The 26,641-nt window shown below is 46.4% G+C and overlaps 1 protein-coding gene across 16 annotated transcripts in view; it reads left to right on the forward strand.

Annotated features, from left to right (window-relative positions):
- The window catches only part of FGFR2 (fibroblast growth factor receptor 2), a 100,723-nt gene extending 84,293 nt beyond the window's left edge, over window positions 1-16,430 (forward strand). For 9 of the 16 annotated variants that reach the window (XM_032490752.1, XM_032490764.1, XM_032490761.1 and 6 more), the window contains 6 exons: window positions 616-806; window positions 7,242-7,364; window positions 7,917-7,987; window positions 9,673-9,810; window positions 11,324-11,429; window positions 14,741-14,905. In XM_032490752.1, the coding sequence (XP_032346643.1) occupies window positions 616-806; window positions 7,242-7,364; window positions 7,917-7,987; window positions 9,673-9,810; window positions 11,324-11,429; window positions 14,741-14,905 (794 nt within the window). Of the gene's footprint in view, window positions 1-615; window positions 807-7,241; window positions 7,365-7,916; window positions 7,988-9,672; window positions 9,811-11,323; window positions 11,430-14,648 lie in introns of all 16 variants that reach the window. The other 7 variants (XM_032490756.1, XM_032490755.1, XM_032490767.1 and 4 more) reach the window with 5 other exon arrangements.
- Window positions 16,431-26,641: the final 10,211 nt, after the last annotated feature.

The raw sequence follows: 26,641 nt of genomic DNA on the forward strand, positions 1-26,641 counted from the left end.
AAGGGGGATAGATAAATACAGTGTGGTATATTTATATGATAGAATCTGTGTAACTCTTAAAAGGAATGATCTGGGTATATTTTTATCAACCTGGCTGGGATAATATTCCAGTCGGATAATAGGTAGGGGCAAAATATTGCAAAGCTTTACCTTTAGTATCCATTGATCTGATTAAAAATAATACCTTGTTTATTGATACCTATGTGTATGTAAAATAGTACAGTGAACTAGAGGGAGCCGATGTACAGTAGCCAGTGCTTTCCAAGTGGGCGCAGGTGAGAGTGGCCTCTCAGGGAAGGGACACTCAGTGTTTCTCTGTTGTTTTTTTTTCTTCTTTTTTTTTTGTATTTTTGTATTTTTTTTCTTTTTTTGTATTTTGTTTTTTAATTGAATCTGTTTTATTTCTTAAAGACCCTTACGACTGTCTTGACCAAGTATTGGGTGTCACTTTGGGGAGATTAGAAGGCAGGTGTCCTATTTGTGTGTGCTTTTTCTGTGTATATAAATAAAAAGTAAATAAAGTACTGGATTGTAGTCACTTCAGCTCCTTGGCTGAGCCGCCACAGGGCAGATCCGGGGCTCGCTGCCTCTCCAGCTCGTGTTCTCCTCCCCCAGGCCCGCTCTACGTCATAGTCGAGTACGCCTCGAAAGGCAACCTCCGGGAATACTTGCGCGCCCGGAGGCCGCCCGGGATGGAGTACTCCTACGACATCAACCGCGTTCCCGAGGAGCAGATGACCTTCAAGGACTTGGTGTCATGCACCTACCAGCTGGCCCGGGGCATGGAATACCTGGCTTCCCAAAAAGTGAGTCCTTCACGTTCCCCTTGGTTGGGTGGATTCCAGTTTAAAATAACCATGAAGAAAACAGGCAATTTGGGTGTCCTCATTTGCTGAGTCAAGCCCTTGCCTGCCTTGTACAGCCTGGAAAATATTCACTGCATGATTCACATCGGGGTTTAATGAACTCTTTAGAAGCCCAAGCAGCTTCATAAACCTGTAGTGACACCGCAGGGATGAGCAGAAAAGATGCCTCTTCTCTGCGGCAGGACTGGGCGAGGCCCTCCGGGGAGTCAGGTCTCCGGGGAGACAGCAGCTGGGGGAGGGGCGCTACCTTGAATTCTTGATGATTTGGGGGCTTTCTTCATTTTGTCGTTATTGAGTCTTTGGCCCTGGACTCCCGGTGTTGTGTTTATGGTTTTCAGTTTGATACGGCATCGAAGATTCCAAGACTAAAGATCAAGCGAAGGGCTATTTTGGTGACATCGAGTGCGGGGTGTTCTCTGGGTCTGTCTGATTTAGCGGGGTGACCCTCTGCGGTTAGAAGTTGGCCAGGTCCCCTGAGGTGAATCGCCTGCATTCTGAGCATGCCACATGCGGTGGAACTTGAAACATCTGAGCTATTCTGAAAGCAGTTAGACAGGTGCCCAGATGTCCCCTGGGGCATTTTGGATGACCCAAGACACCTTTCCTTAGCCCACGCTTGGGGGAGGTGACGTGCTACCTCCCTGAGCAGAGGTGGGTCATTCCTCTTTTAATGCAGCCTTAGGAATTCCCTGGGTCCCCAAAGAAGTAAGGATCTCTGGGGAGCGTGGGCCCTCTGTCACCCTGTGGCCCGGGCTGGGTCATGGCCATGCCAATCACGTGAGAGTGAGGTGGCCCCTGTTAGATCACGCAGGGTAGGGGTTCCGGGAGGGCTGGCCGCACCTCGGCCCCTGCTGTCTGTGGCCACATGGGAACATGGCCAGAGCTCCGTCATGTTCTGATTTTTTGTTTTGTTTTGTTTTCTGTTTTCAAGAGAGGCCAGAGTTCAAGATTTTTCAGATCTCTTACTTTCCTGTAAAATCTCCCCATGTATAGATTTTAGGAAACCGGAAGTGTTGAGTTCTGCACTTGTGTACACGCATGTGCCCAGCGAGGTTCGCCAACTGACAAATCTTTGGCACTAGGAGACAATCAGATCCAGATCCAGAATGTGGGACATTTGACAAGACATCACTTCAAAATGTCAGTGTCACAAAAGACAAAAGATGCTGGGGAGACGGTTCCAGATGAAGGGAGGATTAAGAGATGTGACAACAAAATGCACGTGTGTGATCCTGGGCTGAGTCCTGTTCTGGGTGGTGGTGGGGAGACAGCTTTTATAAGGGACGTTTATGAAGAGTTGAAATTTGAATATGGACTGTATATTAGGGAATGTGACTGCATCAGTGTTAAATTTAGGGGTGACGATAGAGGTTTCGGGTTGAGGTAGGAGATACATGCTACTGAGGCCTGCGACTCACTTTTAAATGTTCATGAAAAGTGTGTGTGTGTGGTGGGGAGGCTGGATGGAGAAGGAGCAGGTAAACACAACAGGTGCATCTGGCAAACATGGAAATCCGTTGTTTTGCCTTCTCCGTACCTTGGAACTATTCCTAAACGAAACCCTGACCCTCTGGTCCTGGTCACCCCGTGTTCTCCTGGTGTGGGCAATGGGAAAGAATTTTTCTGGACTCAGCAGGGCACTGCTGCTAATACACACGTGGTGAGAGGCTGGCCTGATCGTTTTATTCATCCTTCAGCAAAGATTCCTGAGTGTTCCTCATTTGGATGCTTCAGGCTCCAGATCAGGTGGCTGCAATGGACATAGTCCTTGGCCTCTTGGAGTGGGAACCAGGGGAACAGGTGAAATCAGCGATAAATGTGGGAATAAAAATAAGTATGTGAAAGGCTGAGAACCGTGCTGTGGAGGAAACCAACGTTGTGGGGTGAGGAAGAGCTGAGGGTGGGAAGAGGACAAGTGACCTCCCTGCCTTGACCTCCCTCCCTCCCTGTGGGCGGACGGCGTGACACGTGGCCGGAGACGGCCAGGCCCTGCTCCGTCACTGCGCTGTAGGTGCTGGGAAGCCGCCGAGGGGGGAGATGTGATCTCCTTTGTGCTGTGAAGCTCACTCTTGCTCTGCCTGCCCGGCGGGTGGAGGCTCTGAGTCCTATGAAAGGTGGTCGTGCTTTGGGCTCGGGTTGATTGGCTCCGACAGACACTAAAGTTGATTGGTTTAGGATATATTTTGCTCTCAGGGCAGATAATGGATTGATTTGATATGGGAGAGAGAGAGAAAAGGGAATCAAGGGTGACCCCTGGATTTCCAGCCTGAGATGTTAGAAGGTGGTGCAACGGATCAGGAGGAGGAAGACGTGGGGCAAGAAGTGATGGGGGGTGGCTTGGAGGGCACTGGGGAGAGGGTGGCAGGAATAGATTCTGGAGGAAAATCCAAGGAGCATTTTGAACATGCCTGAGAGTCATTCCAGGGCAGGTGTCAACCAGGGCTGAAGCTCAGCTCCGAGGGCTGGGCTGGACACCAGCGCCAGCCAAGGAAGTGTAGTTTCAAGCCATGGGAATGGACGAGTTCCTCTTGGGGCTGGAGTGTGGGGCTGAGAGGGATGCACAGAAGCCTGGAGTCAAACCCTGAGAAAACTCTCAAATCTGGAGAAGGGCTGAAAGCGCAGGAAAAGACGGAGGAGACATGGTCAGAGAGGCAAGGGGAAACCCAGGATGTGATTCACAGGGGCCAGGGGAGGAGTCTTGGGAAGGCGGAGTGGTCAGCGGTGGGTGGGTCTGGCTCAGGGAGCACTGGGTGGTTCCCCCCCTGCACCCTGGCCCCGAGGACGAGACCCTTCCTGCTCTGGAACTGCTTGGTGACGGAGGACTGAGAATCAGATGAACTTTGTGAAATGGGGCAAAGAATACATTTTAGCATGATAGTCTGAAAATACCCTTATTTATAGCATTGTGTTAATAACAATTGTCCTTATTACTAATCACTACCACTTCTTGAGAGCTTCATGTCTGCCAGGCACAGGGCAAGCATTTTACATACAGTATCGTGCACAACCTCAGAACAACTCAAAAACAGGGGTATTTAAATCCCATTTTATGGATAAGGATGCTGAGGACTGGTCCCAGGAAAGCTTTGAGCAGGTCACCGTCTTCCTTTATGAGACAGAGACAGAGTCAAGCGTCTGGTCCCAGACCTGGCCTTTTGGTTCTCCGCCCACACATCCCACTCCCCAGCTCCCCTGCTCTTAGGTAATCCCTTCCTCTCTGGACCAAGGAGAGGAACACTGAGATGCCCTGTGTTGGGGCCTTGTTCACTAACCCAGGGTGGGGTGGAGGGGATGGACTCCTGTTTCCTAAGGCTTTGCAGTCATGTTTTCAAAGCTCTTTGCTGAAGGCCTCCTGCAGTTCAGGACCAAGAACAGTTTTGAAGCAGGTTCTAGATGAAAATCTTCAGAACGGTCCCCTGAGTGGAGCTGCTTCCAAAAATGGAGGGCTTGTTCCTGACGGTGGAGAATGAAGAGGCAGGGGAAGGGTCCCTCCCGGTGGATGGTGATGAGTTTATTAGGGACATGCCTGAGGAACTGTGCTGAGAGAGACGGCTGGCTTGTTGCTGATGGACTGTAATTAGGAATTCAGCTCAGTGACTGTTTACTGAGTCAGGCTCTGTGCTGGGAACATAGCAATGAACTTGCAGTCCTGACCTTGATATGGGGACACTGGGGTTGGACAAGTGAAGAAACACCGTGATGTGTACAGTAATACGATTATGTGGTGTGGTATTTGAGCCTTATGCAAATTATGAAGGCCTTGCTATTTTTAGTTCGAAATACATTCATTTTTTTTTCTTTTCTTTCTTTTTTTTTTTTTTTAACCAAACCTTAAAACCAGTTAATCCTCTAAGGTGTTAAATCTGAGCAGGTTGGTTTTTATTTTTCCTGGTTTTTTTATTTTAGCAAGCCCTGGCTTCCCGATCTGTAAAATGGGTATAATAATGCCCATCTCCTAGGTTGCCATGGAATTTAACGTGATCAGCTGTGCAGAGACACCCAGCACACTTGTCGGGGTCATAGATCATCTTCCTTCCCCTAGTGACCCATTGACCTTCACTTCTTTACGATGGAATACCAGTTTGAGAGCCCGCGTTATGTAAGATGGTCAGCTCTTTGCATTGAAGTACAGCTCAGACTTCTGCAGACGATGGGAACTTGGCTTGACTTTGATTATTTCCTTTTTCTTGAGTATTGGTTCCAAGTCTCTTCTTGTTCAGCCCAGAGGGTGGGCTTTGGTGTTTCCTAGTGCCCTGGGATGCGGGAGGTTGTTGCTGGATTCTGGCCGTCACAGTGAAAATGGAGGTTGCCGTTGTGGTGGCTCTTGAGTTGAGCCCTGATGTGTGGTCGGAGCCCAGCACACGGGGAGTCAGAGTCCCCTGACAGCAGGGCTTGCCAGACGTGCAGAGTCGTGTCGGCAAGGAGCACACTGCTGGGAGAGTCTGGCCCAGGGCTTAGAGGTTCGATTGAAAGAGGCCTCTGAAACCAGGAACCCGGTTCCCGCCCCGGCGGGGTCCCCAGGCGGCTTCTGGGAGCGCTCACGTTTCCTGTTTCCATTCTTGCGGGGCACATGTGTGCCTGTGGGGCTCTCCTGCTTTCCGCGCAATGATCTGAGCCCGTCCGGGGGCCACAGAAGCGTATAAACACAAGGACTAGTTGGGGGGGTGGACAGAAAAAAGTTATTCCTCATTTATTCTTCAGAGAAAGTTTGACATGCTCCTTATTTCATGGAATGTCTACAATCAGCCCCATTTCATCTGTGTCACACAGCTTGATACGACTCCTTCACATAATAGTCTTTGCCGAGAACCTGGGTAAAAGTGACAAGGATGCTTGCTCACTTATTCCTTACCATTGGGGGGTGATGATTTGGGGCCCTCATGACCATGTATCATGATGAAATGTTGATATATTAAAGTATAACTAAGACATTTCTAACACCTTACAAGTGCATCATTTATAAAAAGAAAGAATGGTAGTTATAGTGACTAGACTGTTCTGAGACTGTGGAGTTAGTATCAGAACTATAAATCAAGGCAGAGGGGCATAGCTCAGTGGTAGAGCACGTGCTTAGCATGCATGAGGTCCTGGGTTCAAGCCCAGCACCTCCATTTAAATAAATAAATAAACAAACCTAACCATCCCCAACACAAAATAATTTTAAAACTTAAAAAGAACTATAAATCAGCTGCCCTGTGGTGAGCGTCTCAGCCTCTGGCCCCCATGTATGTGGCAGACATAGGTCGGGTTCTGGGTGGGGGCCAGGTGTTGGGTGAGAACTGGATGGAGAATATGGGTAGACAGGCGTTGGCCATGATATAAGCCAGGAAAGGACAGGGTCAGCTCCTTCAGAAACATAATTTGTGGGTAGCAGAGAAGATGTAATAGGGCTGAGTCTGGAAGCACGGAGATCAGTTGGGCGGCAGTGTAGCCGTCTGTGGGGCTTGGGGTGTGGACAGTGATGAGGCTCTGGACTCAGTGGGAATGGGATGGGGAGGACAGACTGGAGAGCCATTTGGGAATTGAAATCAACAGAACTTGGGAGGAGTGTGTAAAGAATTCTGGTGTATATACCTCAGGTGTACATGAGAAAGACCAAAAAGGTAAGAATTAGGGGAGTAGAGACCTTGAATTTGAGGTGTCAAGGAATGTCAATGTGGAAATGATTCAGAGCTTGTTACAAATGAAAATCTAGATCCCAGGAGAGAGGTCAGGATAGAGATAGGAATTTGCACACGTTTCATGTGTATCTGAGAATTGAAGCCATGAAGATACACGGAAATATACAAGATGAATGGGGCAGTTCCTCTGTCTTGAGGGCCGGAGGGAGAGAGGAGCCAGCCAAGGGATCTGGAGGGGCAGGGAGAAAGGAAGAGAGGGAACCAAGAGAGGGGATTGGGGTAGAACTCAGCAGGGAAACAGATTCAGAAATGAGCAAGAAATCAGCAGTGTCTGGAACTGCAGAGGGAAAAACGGAGGAGAGGTTGTTTGGGTCCATCAAGAAGTTCTTCACAAACTTCAGGAGGAACAGGGATGGAAACAGATTAGAATGATCAAGAAGTGACCAGGAGGGGAAGATGATGTGATGTTGGAGTTTAATCAGCTCTTCTGAAAGTTTGGCTGTCAAGGGCAAGAGAGCAGGTGTTGAGACAGAAGATTTTAGGGTCATTAAACACAGATCCTGCAGATAAAGGGAAATGTGTTTTCTTATCCACCTTTGCTCTTGGAAATGATTAGGGCCTTGGCTTTTTTTTTTAAGTTAGAAAAGGAAACCAATTTTTGACTTAAGATGTCTTCTCTGTCTGTGCTCTGAGAAGGAATATGTTTTCTTTTTACTCTAGAAGCATTTTGAAATGAGTTCTTTCTCAATTTCAGTGTATTCATCGAGATTTAGCAGCCAGAAATGTTTTGGTAACAGAAAACAACGTGATGAAAATAGCCGACTTTGGACTGGCCAGAGATATCAACAATATAGACTATTACAAGAAGACCACGAATGTAAGTCTGTGGTGATGCTACGGTGGGAAGGGTTGGAGGGGTGGCATGGAATGCTCCAGATGAAAGCTGATGCTCGGAGCTAGAAGGACCAGTGCTTTTTTATTCCTATTCTTTTGCCTTACTCTTTACAAACCTCCCTATAAGCAGATTTAAGCTCTAGTTAAGATACTTGCAGTAAATGTGAAACAGTCTTTATAATCAGCAACCTCTGGGATTTCATAAGGCTCTGCATCAAGACCTTTCCCAGCAAAGATGAGAGCTTGCGAGTTTCTGGGTTAATTTTCGCCTAGAAGTTGATCGGGGTACGTCTGGGTGCTAGGGAGATGGATGATCGTGAGGATCCAAGGAAATGACATTTATTAATGTGTCCAGGTCTGTGTATCTCACACACTCTGTATAGTGCCGGTTAGAGCTCATTTCTGCTCTAATGAGTGTCCAGTGAAAACCATTAGAGTGTCAGCTCTTAAAATAAACAGGGCACAGCCTGGTGGAACCTGCTAAAGTAAACCGCTTTTTAATATATTGGCTTTTACCTTTCTCCCACCCCTGCAGGGGCGGCTTCCCGTCAAGTGGATGGCCCCAGAAGCCCTGTTCGATAGAGTGTACACCCATCAGAGCGATGTGTGAGTAGTAGCTCCCCCCTCTCCGTCTTCTCCCTCGGGTTGAGTTGCAGAAATCACACACGTTCTTTGCCTTCCCTTCATTCTTTGGCGCCTGCTGCATTTCACACATCCATAGAAGGTGCAGGAGCCGGCCTGAGAAAGGACGGATTTTATGGTAGGCTGCTAACCAATGCTCTGTTACTAATCTGCCCGGCTTCAAAGCGCACAGGAGGTGGAGTTGCTAACCTGCTCCTGCCAGAGCGGAAGATTTCCCCCTTGAACTTACTCACGGATGTACAAGTCCAAAGCTGCTCTCTAATTTGCCAGGCTGTTGGCATGTTCTCCGGGCCCTCAGACTTTTCCTACTTGAGAGTGGTTTGCATATTTCCCCCATCCTAGGTTTGTTCTTACAGGGGGAGGCTGAGTGGGACATGGTCCACTCGGGTGATCTTGACAGGACTGCTCCCTGTTTATCCTTTGAAAAAAGTCTGATCTTGTCTTAGCATCCTTGATAACGTTATAGAAATAGACTGAAGACAATGCAATATTTCTATTATGATATGCTTAAAAATACCATTAGGGCCAGGCTCTAAGTGGTGTTTTAGAATTTTTAGGTTTGGAAATGTGATTGAAAGATGCTATTAGCATTGCAAGAAACTGGGTGAAAAGTACAGAGGCTCTCTCTGCTCTGTTTTTGACAAGTTCCTGTGAATCTATAATTTTCTCAGAATTAACCATGTAAACCAATCAGTTGAGCCCCTCTTATTTGTGTGGGTGGGAGGGTTTCTGGGCAGGCATTAATTGGTCCCCTTCGGCAATCCCAGGAGGAAGGCGTCCAGGTTCCCAGTTTTGCAGTCAGCAGACTGCCAGTCCATGCTGCTCCTCTTGCTCCGCACAAAACTGAAGGCAGTTTCATTCCTGAAACTCACCCTGATGGAATCCATCAGGGTGTGATTAAGCCAGCACCACAGGTAAATGCAGGATTCTCGGCTTGATTAGCTCAGGAACTATGAGTCTCTTAAACAAGGCTCAGGACCCAGCTGTGGGTCTCTTCACGGCCAGGTATAAATTGTGCCCTGTGAGATGTTTTAAGTTTCTGTGTATGAAGCTCATCTGGGGCACAGGATCCCTCCACCCGAATCCCTGCCCGGTGACCAGAGTAAGTCATGAACCTTTTGTGCCCTCAGATGGTCCACTGGGCACCTTAGGCAGCTGTTACCTCGCAGAATTCCTTGGTGGCCTCTCTGTTAACTGCCCGTACTGTAGGTCACAGCCCTGGAGTCAGGCACACAGGCCGACAGAAGAGTCAGACAGGAGCCCAAAGAGCCTCACAGCTTAGAAGTTCACGCTGCTGACGCTGCATCAAGACAAATACTTTTATTTGAGAGCGATGAAAGGAGGGAAAAAAACACCTGAATCTCCACCAACCCCCCTACCCTCCCCTGACACACACACACAAAGAAAGAGTGATGGTAACCATCCCTTGTCGTCTGTTGATGGAAAATTCCATCGGAACAGCCTCTCATCATCGTCATTTTGGGGATGCTCTTGGGGGCAGGAAGGGGTGTGTCGGAGGAACGGCAGAAGGGTCTTGGTCATTCGTCTTTGAACGTAAGAAGTGACTGGGCGTTTATTTTCTTAACTGGGTGTGTAGGTTTCTGTGATTCAGATGAGTTAGTGATGCTGTTTTCTCCCCTCCTTTGCAGCTGGTCCTTTGGGGTGTTAATGTGGGAGATCTTCACTCTCGGGGGCTCGCCCTACCCAGGGATTCCGGTGGAGGAACTTTTTAAGCTGCTTAAGGAAGGACACAGGATGGATAAGCCGGCAAACTGCACTAATGAACTGTAAGGACTGTTGTCTCTCCCGATTCCCCAGTGGCCCCCAGTAACACTTCTCCTGGCTGGTTTGCTTTTCAAAGGTCCCTGGTTGTCCAAACATGTCCTAAGAAGAAGAATTGCTGAAGCTTTCTGGGCTCAACCCCAGAACTGAGAGAGAGCTGCACTGACGGCCCTGACCGTCCAAAAGCAAAGACGTCCTTCTGCAGTGTGTGAAGAGAGCTTTAAACCTCAGCAGGTGCCGGGCTGCCTGGCCAAGGGCTTCCCGATTTTGCACGGCGCGCCCGGTGACCTCCCTGGGCCACTGTGCCGTGCCTGGCCGTTCTCAGAGTGACAGGAAGGGACATCGGGCCTTCCCCCAAACACAAGCTTGAAGACCGTGGGGTGCTCGCTTTCATCACGAGGGTACCTGGCACCTGCACAGCGAGTGGAGAATGGTTGCTTCTCTAGTCTCTTTGTGACCATTGAAAGTGGCTATTGTAGAGGGACCCTGACCACCTTTTGAGCGAACGAACACAGCCTGGTTACGTATATCTTACCCAGATTTTAGTTCAGAGAATTAAAAATTTGTCCAGGTGCCATCCTTAGAGTTCCTGATCCGACTATAAAACCATGAGCTGGTTTCTAGCAAAACCTACCCGGTGCTTTAAGTGGAATTATATTGTGTTGGAGACATGCATTTTGTGCAGTCAAATCAGTGCTTTGAAAAGGAGTCCCAGAACCAACTAAGAAGAGTGATTGTCCCAGAGACCAGGGTCTCTTGAGTATCGTTTCATGGGGATTTTATGTCTGTAATCCCATGAGCGCTTTCGGTGTACACTGGACGTTGATGAATGGCCACATTTTATAGTATATGGTATAAAGGCATTTATTGTGCTCCTTGTCATCCCTTGTGCTTTTACTAATATAGAGGGTTTGTCGAAACCCATAATCAAGATAAGGCCTGGGAACCTGGGCCTATCCAAGAGTTAATCAGGAAGTTAAGGTGCAGCCCAGCGACGGCAGATTAATTCATAAGAACCTTGCCTTGAAGTTGTGGTTTTCCGACTCTTTTTTTTTTTTTTTTAAACTAAGGAACCTTTGTCCACAGTGTCAGGCAGATAACAGTCGAGCTGCCTTGGTCCAGGCAGGGGCGTGTGGTGAGGGAAGGCCTGCCCCTGTATGGCTCGTCCCACAGTGTCCCAAAGTGCCATGGAAGTGGGATGGCCTGTCATATATCACTGCCACAGGGAGACCAGACGTCAGCCGTGAGGACACACTGAAGTGTCTTTCTTAATGACATAGATACCTTCATAAAACATTTTGGATAAAGTGAGGTTTTTGGAAGCCAAAGTGCCTTTCAGAGGAACCATGCAATGCATCTTTTGGCAAAGTGAATCACCACCTCCCACCTGAGTTGCTAGGGAAGTTCAGACACATTTTTATAATTTAGGACATCTTTCCTTGTTGCCTGTAAAAACTGACTTATAGCCATGGCATAGTGCTTAGAAATTAATTCACCAAGGGCATCCATCTTTTCTAGGTATATGATGATGAGAGACTGTTGGCATGCAGTGCCCTCACAGAGACCCACCTTCAAACAGTTGGTCGAAGACTTGGATCGAATTCTCACACTCACAACCAATGAGGTAAGAACCTCCTTTCAGAAGCCCGGGGTCCTTGCTTGGGAGGCCAGTGTGAGTTTTTAAATGTAGCCTCCCCGTTGCAGTTTGTGGTATAGTTTATCATTGTTCCCAGGGGTCAGACTGAGTCAAACTATGTGTTCCTCCCAAATCCTGACTTTTCTTGGAACTGCATCTTGAGAGTTCTGACTCACAAAACCAGAGACCGAGGACCCCACCTGAGGCTGCTCCTCCCTGTGGCTTGTGGGTGGTGGGTTCAGGGTGCATGTGCAGGAGGGTGGGGAGGAGAAAGAAAGGTCCAACTGTAGCATTGGGGTTTGTGTGGAAGGGAGCTGGGGTTTCTGCGCCGGTTGGATTCCGTACCCTGGTCATTAGTGTGAGGGCTGCGGATGGTCCGCTACCAATGAGCTTAAAGTGATGCTGCTGTGAAGTTGTGCCTTTCCAGCTTCTGTTGTACACATGGCACAGACCTCCATGCCCCTGCCTGGTCATGGCTTGTGGCTTGTGGCTTGTCTCCCTCTCTGTGTATGTAAATGTACACGTGGTTCCTGATGATGAGAGACTCAGACAAAAGCTTCTACCTTTTGTTAAAATACTAATTTTCTATGAAATATTTATAATCTATGCCAACAAAAGAAACACTCTTCTGTCACTCACTGTCCAAGCTCAGCCACATCAGTGACTGCTTCCCCGTGCAGAGAGCAGGAAAGATGGTAAACCCATCAAGGCCAGAAAAACCCTACAATAGAGAGAAACCGTTAGTGAATGAATTCAAGATATTTAACGAAGATGCAGAATAGTTCCAAACAGGGGGACAAAAAAAACCCCACAATTGTCTTAACAACAATAAAAGGCTAAAATTGTGTAAATATTTTAGAAGGAAAAGAATACATTTAATTTATTTTTAAATAATACATGTAATAGTTTCAGAGTGATTTTTTAAAAAATAATCAAATGTTGTGATTTACGGTCTTAAGCCAGGAATATTATCTGTGTGTCTGACTGTGGCTGATAAAGAGAGAGATTGCATTTAAATGAATACAGCTGACCTTCAGAAGTTGAAAGGAAAGGAACAGTTCAAGGGGGAAAAAAAACCCCAACTTTCTTCTCCTGCCAAAATTGTTGTTTCTAGTATAAGTTCCTTTAACCCTAGACTTGGAATCCACTGATACCCCTAGTTGTTTTTTTTTTTTTTTTTTTTCCCTATCAGATCTGAACGTTTATGGCTTCAGTTAGAAACTGGGAAAGCACTAAAGTTCCATTTTAGTGATCCCATATCCATGGTCGATGCCATTTGTTTATATCTATACATTTCAAGTGGGCCCGTTCACTGAAATTTACATCTAGCATCCTAAACTAAAAAAGCAGAATGCCATATTGTCTAACGGATATAAAAATCGAAGTTTCTTTCCTTCTGAAAATCACTACCACATGGTTGAGAAAAATGGTTCCATTTAGGACAAAATTTCATTTTTATCATTGTAAGCAAAAAGTTCTCTTTTGATGTGGTGGGCGTGTTTGTTTCCAGTTGTGCGGTTCATGCTGATGTTGTTGGAACTGACACATCCCCCATTCTCGGACAGGGACTCTGTCTCTTGCCAACCCTGGTGATGAATTATAGCAGTGGTTTGGTTTTTCTTCCTTTCTTTTTTTTTTTTTAATCTTTGTCTTTTAAAATGTATAGTCGCCAACATTCTGTGGGCTCTTTTCTGATAACACTGAAGCTGGTTGTGCTGTGGTCTGCACTTTTTGCCCGCCTCTCAGCAAAAACCATGTGTCGTAGTCAACTCGTTGGCCTCTGGGGGTGTGAGCAGAAGCACCCCAACTTGCTCACCCAACTGAGGCAGTGAGACCCAGAAGTCCCCCTGTTTAGAAACCTTTTCATAGTTTCAGAGGTTTTGGTTTTTGTTTTTAAACAATTTCAAGAACCAACATTTTGAACATTTGCTTATTGAAACCAACATTCAAATAGTATCTCAAGGTGACATGCTATTTCAGCAAAACCAATTTAACAATTCAAATACATATAAAAACATTTAAAACGTAATCTTGTGAAAGGTGATAATTTCCCCTCCCCCCATTTCATCTGCTATACTTCATTGCACCAAATAAACAGGGAAGACTTTGTTTAATCATCTGCACAAAAAAAAAAAAAAAGAAAAAAGGAAAAGAAAGAAAATTAAAAAAAAAGTGCATTTTGACAATTACCAAATGTCAGGTGCCTGCAAATCTTTCTGTCAAGGGCCAGACATTTAATATTTTCAGCTTTGTGGGGCTGTTCGGTCTCTGTAGCAACAACTCAACTCGGCCGTTGCAGTGGGAAATCAGCCACGGATGGTGTATAAATGAATGCGTCTGTGTCCCGGATAAAACTAGATGGAGCCTAAAATTTAAATTTTGTATAAATTCTACACCGTTTTATGTAGTTTTAATGCCATGAGGTATTCTTCTTTTGATTTTGCCCAACCATTTAAAAATGTTAAAAACCATCCCTAGTCCATGGGCGACACAAGAGCAGGTGGTGGGCGCTCCCCTGTCATAAGTCGGAAGAAACGCTATCTGGAGCCATCAGCCAGGCTCTCCGACAGCAACACCAATGGATGCTTCCGGGAGCAGATTTGGAATTTCAAACCTTCAAAACTTTGAAACGTAACCTGCATTTTTCTAAACTTTTCTTTAACAGTCCATTATGGATTTAACATACACGAGTGTATCCAAGCTTTTCTTGAACCTGTTTACATTTTCAACTCAGAGAGCTTCTGAGAGTAATGAATTACATCTGTGAAATTACTCGCTGAATGAAGACATATTCCCCTTAAATTATCCTAGAAGCTACAATAGTAAAACGTGATTTGTAAAATAAATATTCATGGTCTCAACTATGAAAAGGGGTTCGGGACATCCACAGCATCTTTTTTTTTCCGTTTTGCTGGATGTGGATTTGAACCATGTGCTCAGCCGGGAGGTCCTTGGGTCTCTGCCGGTCGAGGTGACCGCTCAGCTGGGTGTTAGCGTTCCCTGCTTGCCAATAGGTTATTCGAGATGTAGAAGAAAAGTTAACGGGCAGCCTAGAGGAGAGAGCGTTGGGGTCTCAAGGAGGTCTTCATGGGAACCAGGGCGGGCAGGGTCTCAGCCTGCTGGGGGTGCCCCCATCCCACCCCAACTCCCATGTCAACGTCTCAGAGCCTGCGTTTGAAATAAAAGTCTTCTCTTCCCTTCTTTCAGGAATACTTGGACCTCAGTCAGCCTCTCGAACCGTATTCACCTTGTTATCCTGACCCGCGATGAAATAAAACGTCTCTCTTCCCTTCTTTCAGGAATACTTGGACCTCAGTCAGCCTCTCGAACAGTATTCACCTAGTTACCCTGATACAAGGAGTTCTTGCTCTTCAGGAGATGATTCTGTTTTCTCTCCGGACCCCATGCCTTATGAACCCTGCCTTCCTCAGTATCCACATAGAAACGGCAGTGTTAGAACATGAACCAGCTTGTCCTCCTGTCCCCACCTGGGGCAGTGTCAGGACCTGGCTGTACTGAGCAGGGAGGCCGTGCCTCTAGGAGCCTGTTGTCTCGGCTTGTATATATGAATCAGAGGAGTAAATAATTGGAAACGTAATCGGCACACGTGTAAAGAATTTATTCAGTTGGAACTTAGAATCTTCACCAGGAGAAGAAGAATGTTTGGGGCAGTGGACTTTCATGGGCCACCCCGTCCGTGTCCGTGACCCACTCTGGGTACTGGCTGTGGACCAGCCGGACTCAAGGCAAACAGATGGTCTGCCTTCCTTGTGAATTTTGTAATAATTGGAGAAAATATATGTCAGCACACACTTACAGAGCACAACTGCAGTATATAGGTGCTGGATGTATGTAAATATATTCAAATTATGTATAAATATATATTATATATTTACAAGGAATTATTTTTTGTATTGATTTTAAATGGATGTCCCAATGCACCCAGAAAATTGGTCTCTCTTTTTTTAATAGCTATTTGCTAGATGCTGTTCTTACACAGAATTTCTTAATTTTCACCCAGCAAAGGTGGAAAAATACTTTTGCTTTCAGGGAAAATGGTATAACATTAATTTATTAATGAATTGGTAATATACAAAACAATTAATCGTTTATAGTAGGTTTTTTTTTTTTTTTGTAATTTAAGTGACATTTCTATGCAGGCAGCCCATCGGACTAGTTAATCTGTTGCTTGGACTTAACTAGTTATCAGATCCTTTGAAAAGAGAAATATTTACAGAATTTGACTAATTTGGGGAAAATGACGTTTTGATTTATTTGTGTTTAAACTCTGCTGTCAGATGATTGTTCTTAAACCACCTAAATGCCCACATTCAAAGAACCTGTTCATAAGAAGGTGTTTGGTTTGGGTGTGCAGCTCTGTCATTGGTCCCGGAAACATTTAACTGGACTCCCCAAGAGAAATGGCACCAACGTTCTCTTAAAAAGATGCCTTAACCATTCCTCAAGGAGGGACCTTCGTTGAGATGACGGCAGAATCCTTGCTCTCCGGCAGCTGGCCTGCTGCCTCTTGAGTTGCACATTTATCAGATTAGCCTGTGTTCTCTTCAGCGAATCTTCCTAATGGCTTCCAGATTCACTGGCGATGGAGAAGCCTTCACATGCCATCGCAGAAAACTGAAACGCCGAATTGTTCTGCTGATAGTTTTCGGGATACTTCCATCCTTTTAAGGGATTGCTTCCACCTCGTTCTGGCAGGACCTCACCAAAAGATCCCGCCCGATGCCAACGTCAGACAAAAAACACTGCCATGTTGTTCATTCTGTACTGAAAGTATTGTGTGTTGCTTTTGAAACACCTCACTCTGCTCTAGCCATGTGACATGAGTGCAGATCACACTGATTTTACGCATTACAAAATTGGAGAAAGTATTTAATAAAACCTGTTAATTTTTATACTGACAATAAAAATGTTTCTACAGATATTAATGTTAACAAGACAAAATAAATGTCACGCAGCTTATTTTTTTAATACTCGTGTCTCACCAAATGGTTTCCTGTGCTCGGAGGTGCTGACTTCAGGGCTGTGCGATGTGATTGCCTAAAAGAAGGCCGAGCTGGAGGGGTCAGTTGTTCCCTACAAACAGGTGACTTGCTGGAGGGGTTGGCCGGGACCAGCAGTATCTGGGATGGGGGATCCAGTGGAAAATCAGAAGAGGCTCGGTTGCTTCCTGGGACCCCAGGGGAGTCTGTGTTCCTTTCTGGGCCCTAGCTCTCCCAGAGGAGCAAGTAAGAATGGCATGGGAAGGAGCTTTGGGAACAAGCTGCTGTCCTAAGGACGGGAGGTATTGAGAAGGGAGATATTCAGGAGATCTGAATACTGGGCACCTTGAAAGCTTTTAGGCTAGCTTCCTCATCATGGATGGGGAGAATAGAATTTGCTTCAAATTTTCAAAAAGACAACTTGAACAAATTTTTAAAATAATTTTACTTATTTCCATGCTGCCAAGAAACTAAAGAGGGAGATGGCATTTTACCTGTTTAAAAAAATGTGAATCTCTGACTCAAGGTTTCATTATATCTGCTTGCCAGCCTCCACACTAGGAAAGGGAGACAAAAACAGCCTGACTTCTCCTGAACTTCAGCGTGCGCTCAGAACCTCCTCGGGCTGTTGGTGGTTAAAAAGTGCCGTCCTTGGCCAGAACTCAGTTTTTTAGTTCAGAATAAAATAAAAATTTCTCTTCAAAAAATAAAAAGAAAGATGTCATCCTTGGCATCTTTGTTGTGTTTGAGGCCATTTGTGATGGAGCAAGTGAGGGTCTTACCAGCCAACTGGAGAGTGGCCTCCAGCCCTCATTCTGCATTTTCCAATCTCCTGTGCTATTTATTATCCAAACAGGGTTATCATCACACCCAAAAGAAGGTGATTTAAAAGATAAGTGAAAGCAGCCTTTAGTCACAAGTGTACAGGAAGGTGATTCTGCAGTTCTGGCCGTCTTCACCCATGGGATGCCCATGGCCAGGCTGCAGGAAGGACTTGGAGCTCCAGGTCCATGCAGGTTCTTCTCTGTGAACATCCCTGGTGCATCGTCTATACTTTTGAGACTGAAACGGCAGTTTATGGCTTTTTACAATGTAAATTACATTGTAAATAGGTAAGGTAGGTTAAAATCCTATACTAGCTGTTGGCCATTTTAGCTTTAGAGTTAGATTTGTCATCAAGGGAAGGAAGGTAGCATGGCCATGAGAAGGACAGGGGATACTTCTTTTTTGAGACCTGCCCCAAATAAACAGACATGGCAGAACCCTAGAACATATGGCTTTTTCCCACCCCGGGACCTAAGGAAACAATGGGAATTAGTTGAACCATAGTGTGACTGTCATCGAGACGTCAAGAACCAAAAGCCGCAGGCATCTTGGTGAGGAAGGAGCAGTACCCAGCTCTGCTGTCTCCAACCAGGAAGGGGGTACATTCAAAAGGCCATGTCCAAGTCCAGCTGGTGGTGGCCTGGGCAGGTTGGGCGGTTGGAGGAGCAGGGCAGAGAAGGCGGGCCTTAAGGAGAATGCAGTGGATTCCCCAAGAACCAGGTACCCTTATCCACTCTCAGCTTCTCCCCACCTTGTTACCTCAGGGAGCTCCCCTCTACCAGATCCTGTGGGAGGTTCCTTGATCCCATACACAGGAAACTGACACGTGCAGTTACAGTGAAACATCTGGCAGACTTGAACAGCTAAGGACTGAGGACCCAGCTCCCATTCTGGAAACAGGAAGTTGGTCTGCTAGCTTGTACTGTATGATTGAGGCTTTAGGAAGGTGAGGTCCAGAGACCCCCGCCCCCCACTGTTACAGATGAGAAATTTTGAGGTTCCTGAGGGTCACATGGCTGGGAAATGGTCTAAGTAAACAAGGCCTGCAGCCTTACGCAGTCCAGGAGGAAGAGGGTGGATGATGGATTGGGATGGAACTGGATTGGTCTACTTCTTACAGCTGGGTGATGCCGGGCAAGTCGTGGATTCTCTCTGCACCTTCATTCCCTCACCTGTAAATCTGTATCACCAGCCTCATGGTCTTACCAGGCATGAGGGCCACCCGTAGGAGCTTAGCTCTGGCAGACCATCCTCAACAACCAGTTTTCTGTTCCCAAGAATTTTTTTTTTGTATATTTGTGATTTTTTAAGTATATTTTCACAAGATGGTGCAACCATTACCACCATCTAATTCTGGAACATTTTCCTCACTCCAAAAAGAAGCCCTTTACCAATTAGCAGTCCCTTCCCCTACCCTCTCCTCCAACCCTGGCAACCACCAGTCTCCTGTTTGCCTATCCTAGCCATTTTATACCAATGGAATCATTCAATATGTGGCCTTTTGTGTGTGGCTTCTTTCACTTACTGTAATTTTTTCAAGATTCATCCATCCTGTAGCTTGTGTGAGTATTTCATTCCTTTTTTATTGCCGAATCCTACTCCATCATGTGGACAGATGTACATTGTGTTTGCACATCCATCAGTTAATGGATATTTGGGTCGTTTCCACTTGTTGGCTTTAGGAACAGTGCTGCTGTTAACAATTCGTGTACACGTTTTTGTGTAGTCATATGTTTTCATTTCTCTTGGTTGTGTACCTAGCAGCGGAGTTGCTGGGTCATATGGTAACTCTGTGTTTAACCTTTGAGAAACTGCCAGGCTGCTTTCCAAAGTGGTCGCACTATTCTGCATTCCCACGAGCAGTGTATAAGGATTCCAACTTCTCCATGTTCTCGCCAACACTTGTTAACTTGTTACTGTTCATATTTTTTATTCTTATTTTTTATTGGAGTATAGTCAATTTACAGTGTTAGTTTCAGGTGCATATTTTATTTTTATTATAGCCCAGTGGGTGTAAAGTGTCTTCGTAAGATTTTAATAGCTGAGGAAATACTACTTAGATCATGGATCAAAGGTACGTAATACCTTGCTGGGTTTTCTAGAACAAGATAAGTTCAGTGAATTGGCCTGGCTTTTGCACGTATAAAATGGCCAGGATAGCTAAGAGACCTCGGTGCAGCCTTGTGGAGTGGAGGGCCCAAGAAATTGATCGATTCCATCTCTTTCCTCTTGGGTGAGAAAGGAAGGAGGCCCTGCCACGTGGTACAGAGGGGTAGAGATTCCTTCTAGCTGGAATCCTTGAGTGCCTCTCAGCCCCGTGTCCCCAGTTCCGTAAGCAAATAAATTGTAGTGAGCTTGAGCAGTCCGCTGGGACCGATGAATGTAAGATCACTTATGTATGCACAGTGAGCCCTCCTTATCCAGCCTGCATTTTGATGTTATTTATTTTTTGATGTTTTTGAAGATGAAAGCAAAGTTTATCTTCTCTCACATTTCATCCCCTGGAAGCCTTGAAATGACTTGGCTGGGCAGGGACTACAGAAGCCTTCCACATCTTAAGTGACATTCTGGAACGGGGCCCTTCCGCATCCTCTTTTCCTCAGGGTTTCCGGGGGTTTTGATGAGCTCCTCAAAATTAACCTCCAAGTCCTGTCTCAGGGGTCACATGAGGTGCTGTAGAAGATGGTGGATACGGGGACAGTCAGTGCCAATCATCTGGAAACGCCAGCAGGCCTTGTCATCCTCCTGGGACCTTTGAAATAAAAGGCTGTGGATTTCTTTCATTTGCAGGGCTGAATTCTAGGGTGTGTAGCGGTTCAGTGATGGAATTAGGCTTAAAATACAGATGCAGGGAAAAGGGGGGAGGGCTAAATTAGAAGTGGGATTAGCAGATACAAACTACTGTATGTAAAATAAATAAACAAGGTCCTAATGTATAACACAGTGAACTATATTCAGTATCTTGTAATAACCTATAGTGAAAAAGAATATATGTGTATATACATAACTGATTCCCTATGCTGTGCAGCAGAAACTAACACAACATTGTAAATCAACTAGACTTCAATAAAAAATAAAATGACAACAACAAAAACATATGCAGGTAAGTGAGTTTTCCTCCTGTGGCTCAGACCACAGCCTCTTTTTGGATTGTGTCTCTTGAGTCTCCTTCTCCTGTCCTAATTCCTTCGCTGACGGCACTTAGGTGAACCTTGCCTGCGTCCCTGACAAGTCAAAATCCTCAGCGTGATGTACTTGGAAAGGGATAGATTTATGGATTTATAAATTAACAATAAAGAAGGAAATGTTTTCTTGGCCTTTAAATGGAATGGTGACAAACGATCCCTTTTTCAAATGATGGTTGAATTAAATTAGATTTTACCTGGTACGCACTAAACATGGTGTCTGCTACATAGCACTCAAATATTAGGTGCTGTTTTGTCTCTATCTGTCTATATATGTATGTATCTGTCATCTCTCTATGTAGACGTAGACATAGAGAAAGACACAAAGAAAAATACATGTATGTGTATGTGTATATATTTATAATTGTCATTATTACTAAAGAAACAGATTCAAGAAATTGCAGTCTGTTGTGAATTTCCCAAGGATCATGTCTCCCCCACTTTTGTGAACAAAACAATATTTAATAAGTTTTAAGTCAGCGAAAGTCATGATCAGACTGTTTTAAAAGCATGCAAATATGTTTACAACATTCAACCTGTAACGTCCCTCTTTTTAAACAAGCGTTCGCTCTATAAACACTGCTAGGCAACGCCCCGTATGACTTTTAAGGGAAAATTCACTGCTTTCAGAACTGTCTTGACCAAGCTGGTGAGTGGTTTAAGTACCCCAGTCAAAAAGTCAGTCCAGACCAAAAGTTCCAGGAAGGTTTCTGCAAGGGAAGCGCCTCTCTGGCTCTGCTGGTGATGTTAACAAGCAAATCAAAATGAGTACCGTGACAAAAGGAAATACCACATGGGAAAAACAGAGGCGACCTGCAACAGTGCTCTCCCAGGACTGCGAGTTGAATTGTGCAGGGGCCGTCCCCGTGACTCTTCAGGAGTTGGGCAACTGGTGTAAGTTACCAGGAAGGGTTAGAAAGGTTGAAATAAACTCTCTCAGTTCTGTGGGGACATTCATCAGGCGTTCTAGCCATCGACAGGCATCTCTGATTCCTGCCAATCCTACTGCAGAAGTTTAAATGGGGGAAGATGGTGGGAGCGTTCGTGCAGAGCGAGCACTTCCTTTTACCACTGTTTTGTGACTTGACTCTTGCTGCTGCTTCTGAAAAAAAAAGGCTAACTGTGTCTTTGCATACACTAACACAGCACGAGAGGAAGCCAGAAACCTGGACTCCTTCCTGGCATGGTCTTTCCTCCCCGTGAGACTAGCCCTTTGGGTGCTTCATAGTGGATTTAGATTTAACCAAAATACAGAAGTTCCCGGTTCGTCGCTGGCCATCACCCAAGAGGCAGCCAGTGCTGCGAATGAGAAAGGCAAAGGCAAAATGCTAAACCACAAAACGGCAGTGATATCGCTGGGGCCAGGGGTGTGGTTAGTGGGGGCACTTGTCCTCCTCTTGTGGAGATCAGGGGTGGATGAACTACGGCCCACAGACCAAAGCCAGTGCCCCCACTTGCTGTTTTTGTACTGGCTTCGAGCTCACCGTTCTTAAATGGCTGAAAGAAAATTAAAAAGATAAATCCTGTGACACATGAAAATTACATAACACTCAAAATCCAGTGCCCATAAATGAAGTGTTATTGGAGCACAGCCATGCTTATTCATTTATCTCTTGTGTGTGCGTGACGTGGGAGAGCTGAGTCGTTTCGACAGAGGCCAAATGGCCCCCAAGGCTGAGAATATTTACTATCTGTTACCCTTTACAAAAAAGCTGGCTGACCCCTGGTTTAGACAATGACGTACTAGGTGGATGCCAGCCCCATGCAGGTGGCTTGTGGTCAATACAGTAGCGGGTAACAAGGGTCTGATCTTGGGGGATGCTTTCAAGAATGGGGTCCACTTGAAAGGCCTGAGGGTGGGGATGAAAGTCATGAAAAATACCTTTTGCCCCAGCAGGGTGTTCTCAAATCCTTTGGGGACAGTTAGTGGCCAGTGTGACGTGTTTAGGCGAGCCTTCCTGGTGCTGCTTCTCCCCGGGAGCTGCGTGTACCAACATGCGCCGGTACTCTTCCAAACAAGGTTGCCACAGAGATCCGTAAACCAAAGGCTAAATAAATAATGTGGTTCTTCCAGAAGGAGGGAAGGTGAGAGGTTGACATTCGGGTTTGAATGATGCTTGTTTGGCAGGAAGTAAATCTGATCTCCCCCAGCGAAGGAGCACCTTTGTGCCGTCACACTCTGTGCTCCTCGGCAGGGCTGGAACACCACGTTCAGGGGGCAGGACGGCCCGCTTTACAATTTTGTTGGCTGGCTTTTATTTTCCATCACTCTGGTGTTCTTGCATGCATTAAGAGTTTCATGGACGAGATGGTAGGCACGCATTCTGGTCCAAACTCCTCCCTGAACTCAAAGGCCATCCCAGGACAGATCTTGCTGGAGCTGTGTGAGTTCCCCTGGACCCGTAACTGAGTGTGACTTCTATTTGCTTCCCTAAAGCTGGAGTTAAAATGATCTCTAAAGGTCAGATCGCTGAAGGCTTGAAATCACAGAGCCCCTTGTCCCATAAATCAGCAAGCAACTTCCCCATGTACACAGATCCGGAAAAAAAAAAAAAAAACAAACCAACAGAAAACCACATATGCAGTCAATGTATACAGGTAATGGAGACTGGTAATAAAAATGCTTCGGTTTGGTTTCAGCTTTCCCCTTGTCTTTTAAATGAGGTTTAAAGCAAATCAAGCACTAAGCCGTTATTTTTCTGACCTGAAAGCAGGTGAGTTTAGTCACGGGCAGGAGAGGTGAGATGAAGGGGACTCCTGGGGAAGGAAGCCCAGGCCCACGTAGCTGCTCGGCGGCAGCCCGGGGCGGGTGTGAGGGAGCAGGCAAGGATGTAAATGGTGTTCTTGAAAGGTACACATTGTTGGCCTGACCTGATTTACATGACACCTGTAGACCCAAGACAACCTGAGAAGGGGCCCCCGGGCAGCGCCCAGACAAGGATTTGTGGTTACATGTGGGTGTGTGCACACGCACCGTTGTAGATGAGGTTTTCACGGCTTTTTAGAAAAATAAAAACATTCAGAATTCCTCTGGTGGCCCCACGACGTGGGGCCTCCTGGTTATTTAAGATCTCGTATGACCCAAGCACATCTTAGGCAGAGTTCAGATCAGCTCCACGTCTTGAGAGGACCACACCAGCTATTAAGAAAGGAAGAGGTGGGGGGGGGAGGGGATAGCTCAACTGGTAGAGTACGTACTCAGGATGCATGAGGTCGCGGGTTCAGTCCCCAGAACCTCCATTTAAAATAGATAAATAAACCTAATTACTCCTCCCCCAAAAAGAGGTGGGAGGGCATGGATGGTTCCAGAATTTCTTCATAGAATGGGTGGAGGGTCTGAAACTGGCATGGAGGAGGGTTAGCGGAATTGGGGAGTTGATCTAAAGCTGCTTTTACATAGCAAGCACATGTAATCCTTTATGTATATCACGTGTTTTGGCGGTTGTTGTTACTTTTGAGGGGTTGGAGATCAGACAGGGAGCACTGAAACCTCCCCAAGCCACCCCTCCCACCCCCGGCCACTTCCAAGAGTCCAGTTAACCTGAGCAGTTTCATTTCTAAGCCCTTCTCCCAGCAGTCTGCCGGACCAAATGTCTAGCCACTCCTAACCACCCCTACTCTTCCACCTCACAGGTAGGAAGGGACGTGGAGGACCCTTTCCTGTCCCTTAAGAAGTTGGGCCTTCCTTGAGCTGCCTGGAGGCTTGGCTCAGGGCAAGCTCCACGCGAAGGGCTCGGTGCACCGTCTGTCCAGCACAGCTGAAACGCTATCAGAGTTTGTGCAAAGGGAGGCTCCGGTGGAGTGTTTAACTTAGCTCCCGTGAGACAGAACCAAGGGTCACGGTGCATTCTAGAAATGTGTGGCCACACCATGTTTCCAGAGGAGGAAAGGCTATTGGGGTGGAGTCGGCATTGGGTGAGGAGAAAGGGGGATGGTACCTTCAGAGATGGCTCTTTAATAAGACTGTCGCAAAGCACATTTGTGCAGTTGCTTTGTCAGGAGACAACCTCTGGGACGATGTCGAGGCTCCACCCAGCCAGCCAGCCAGGAGCTATGTGCTGTGGGCCCAGCACTGCACTAGGGATGGAGGGTTGAAATAGTCCTATAGTTTCCTCTTGCTGCTGTAAGAAATGACCACAAACTTGGTGGCTTAACACAACCAGAATTCATTCTGCCACTGTTCTGAAGGCCAGAGACTCAAACCAAGGTGTCAGCAGGGCTGAGATCCTTCTAAAGGGAGCAGTGGTATAAACCCTGGCCCCGCCCCCAACACAGCTGTTGTCAGGGAACTTTGGGAGAAGCCCTGGAGGGAGGCAAAACAGGAACTGGTCCAAAGGGTAACTGTGAGCATGCGTTTAAGTAAGAAACCTTAGCATCTGGGCCAGGAGAAGATGCCTCGGTCCAGACCCAGGTTCACAGGTGAGCTTTGGGCAGGAGGGGGTGGGTCTTGGGGCCTAGTCAGTGTCCATGCCGTGGGTGGTGACTCTGCTGTAGACATGGCATAAGTTTCTCTGGCTCTTTCTGGCTGCTTGAGACTCACGGTTCTGGAGAAAGGCCCAGTTCTCTCAGGGCACAAGGAATGTCATTTCTCTGGAGACAAAGGCAGACTTGCATGTCTTCTCTGATGTCAGGACCAGGGATGAGGGTGACTCGGCAGGCCTGGCTCCTGCACTTGTCAAATAGACACGGATGATACCCTGTCTTTTCCCACATCCTGGGTTTTGAAAGAAAATACCATCAAAGAGAAATGGGAAAAACCCATTTTCTTTCCAGGTAACGAATCTGATTTGTTTTTAAACTGAGTTATGTAGAAGGAGGGTGGGCTACTTGGTTGAAGAAAGTCTTCCAAAACAACAGAAATGTGATCCAGGATGGGACAGACTTTGTGATGTCAGGCCTAAGGCAGAGCTGCCCACAGCTGTCTTCATGTGGCCGGGGAAGCTGTGGAAGGGGCGGAGTGTTTAAATATGCTGACACTGGCCCATTTTTAACTGAGACCCTCTCTTCCTGCAGTATTTGGGTTTTTAGTGCCTAGCAATGAGCAGCTCAGCTTTTCCTCACAGAAACCAACCTCAGTTTACTGTGGCTTTCTCTTAGCCTTCTACTTGCTGTGTGACCTTGGGTAAGATGCTTAACACTTCTGAGCTTTCGTTGCCTTATCTTCAAAATGCAGACAAAGAAATGGACAAGGGTACCCACTTTCCAGGCTTGTTGTGAGGCTGAGGAGTGGTGATATTGCCAAGAGTCTTGGTGCCTATGCAAGCTGCTGTGGGGCTCACGGGGCTGGGAGTGCCGGCCATCTTATCGCTGGACCCTCACTGTGACTTCAGCTTATCAGTTCTCTTTCCTCCCAGAGGTTAGGGAGATTCCTCTTGAAAAACCACCTGAAACCCGAGAAAAGAAAACTGTGGGCTGCACCAACCTGAATTCCTGAACTCACCATTAACTTAAGGTCGCCTCTGATTTCCAGAAATCACCTCCTACACGTTGAATGGTTTCTATCAGCTGAGGGCGTAGAGTCCTATGCTGTAGGTGGCTGAGTGCTTGGAATTCACCTCATCCTAGCCCCTCTTTTCACAGGCCTGGAAAAGGGGGGCTAGCAGCTGGCAGCTGGCCAAGTGACATACAGAAAAATTGGTCAAAGAACTGGAACAGGAACCCAAGACTCCTGGCTTCCAATACAGTGCGTAACAAACAAGTCCGCTCTTTCCCTCTCCATCTCTTGAAGTGTCGAAATTCTGCCTTGATCCTGCAAGATTTCTGAATTTTAACACGCAGATCTCAATCTTCCCTTGGAAATTCAGATGTTAGTGGCTACTGGCCACATGGCCACCGTCACCAGTGCAGATTAGCATCTGTGCCCTTTAGGCCTGGCACGTGAGTCCACCTGGTCAGCCCGCATCTGGCTGGCCTCAGTTTTTGATGCACCTGCCAGACCTCAGTGGATGTCTGAGCTCCTGAGTAGAATTTGCTTATCCAGGAAGGTTTATTCTCCCCAGCTCGTCAGACAACACGCCTGGACAACAGGTGGTGCCTGGTTTTCTGCCTTTTGGCTCTCTAAACCAGTTAACCTGGCTTCAGGTAAAAGTGAAAGCAATAAAGCCTCCCATTCCATAATGAAGTTATTTTCTTAGCGTCCCATTTGAAAACTGCAAACTTTCCAGAAGAAACGCTTGTTTTCTTTCCCAGT

This window comes from Camelus ferus, chromosome 11, assembly GCF_009834535.1.
Source record: "Camelus ferus isolate YT-003-E chromosome 11, BCGSAC_Cfer_1.0, whole genome shotgun sequence".
Lineage (NCBI taxonomy): Eukaryota > Metazoa > Chordata > Mammalia > Artiodactyla > Camelidae > Camelus > Camelus ferus.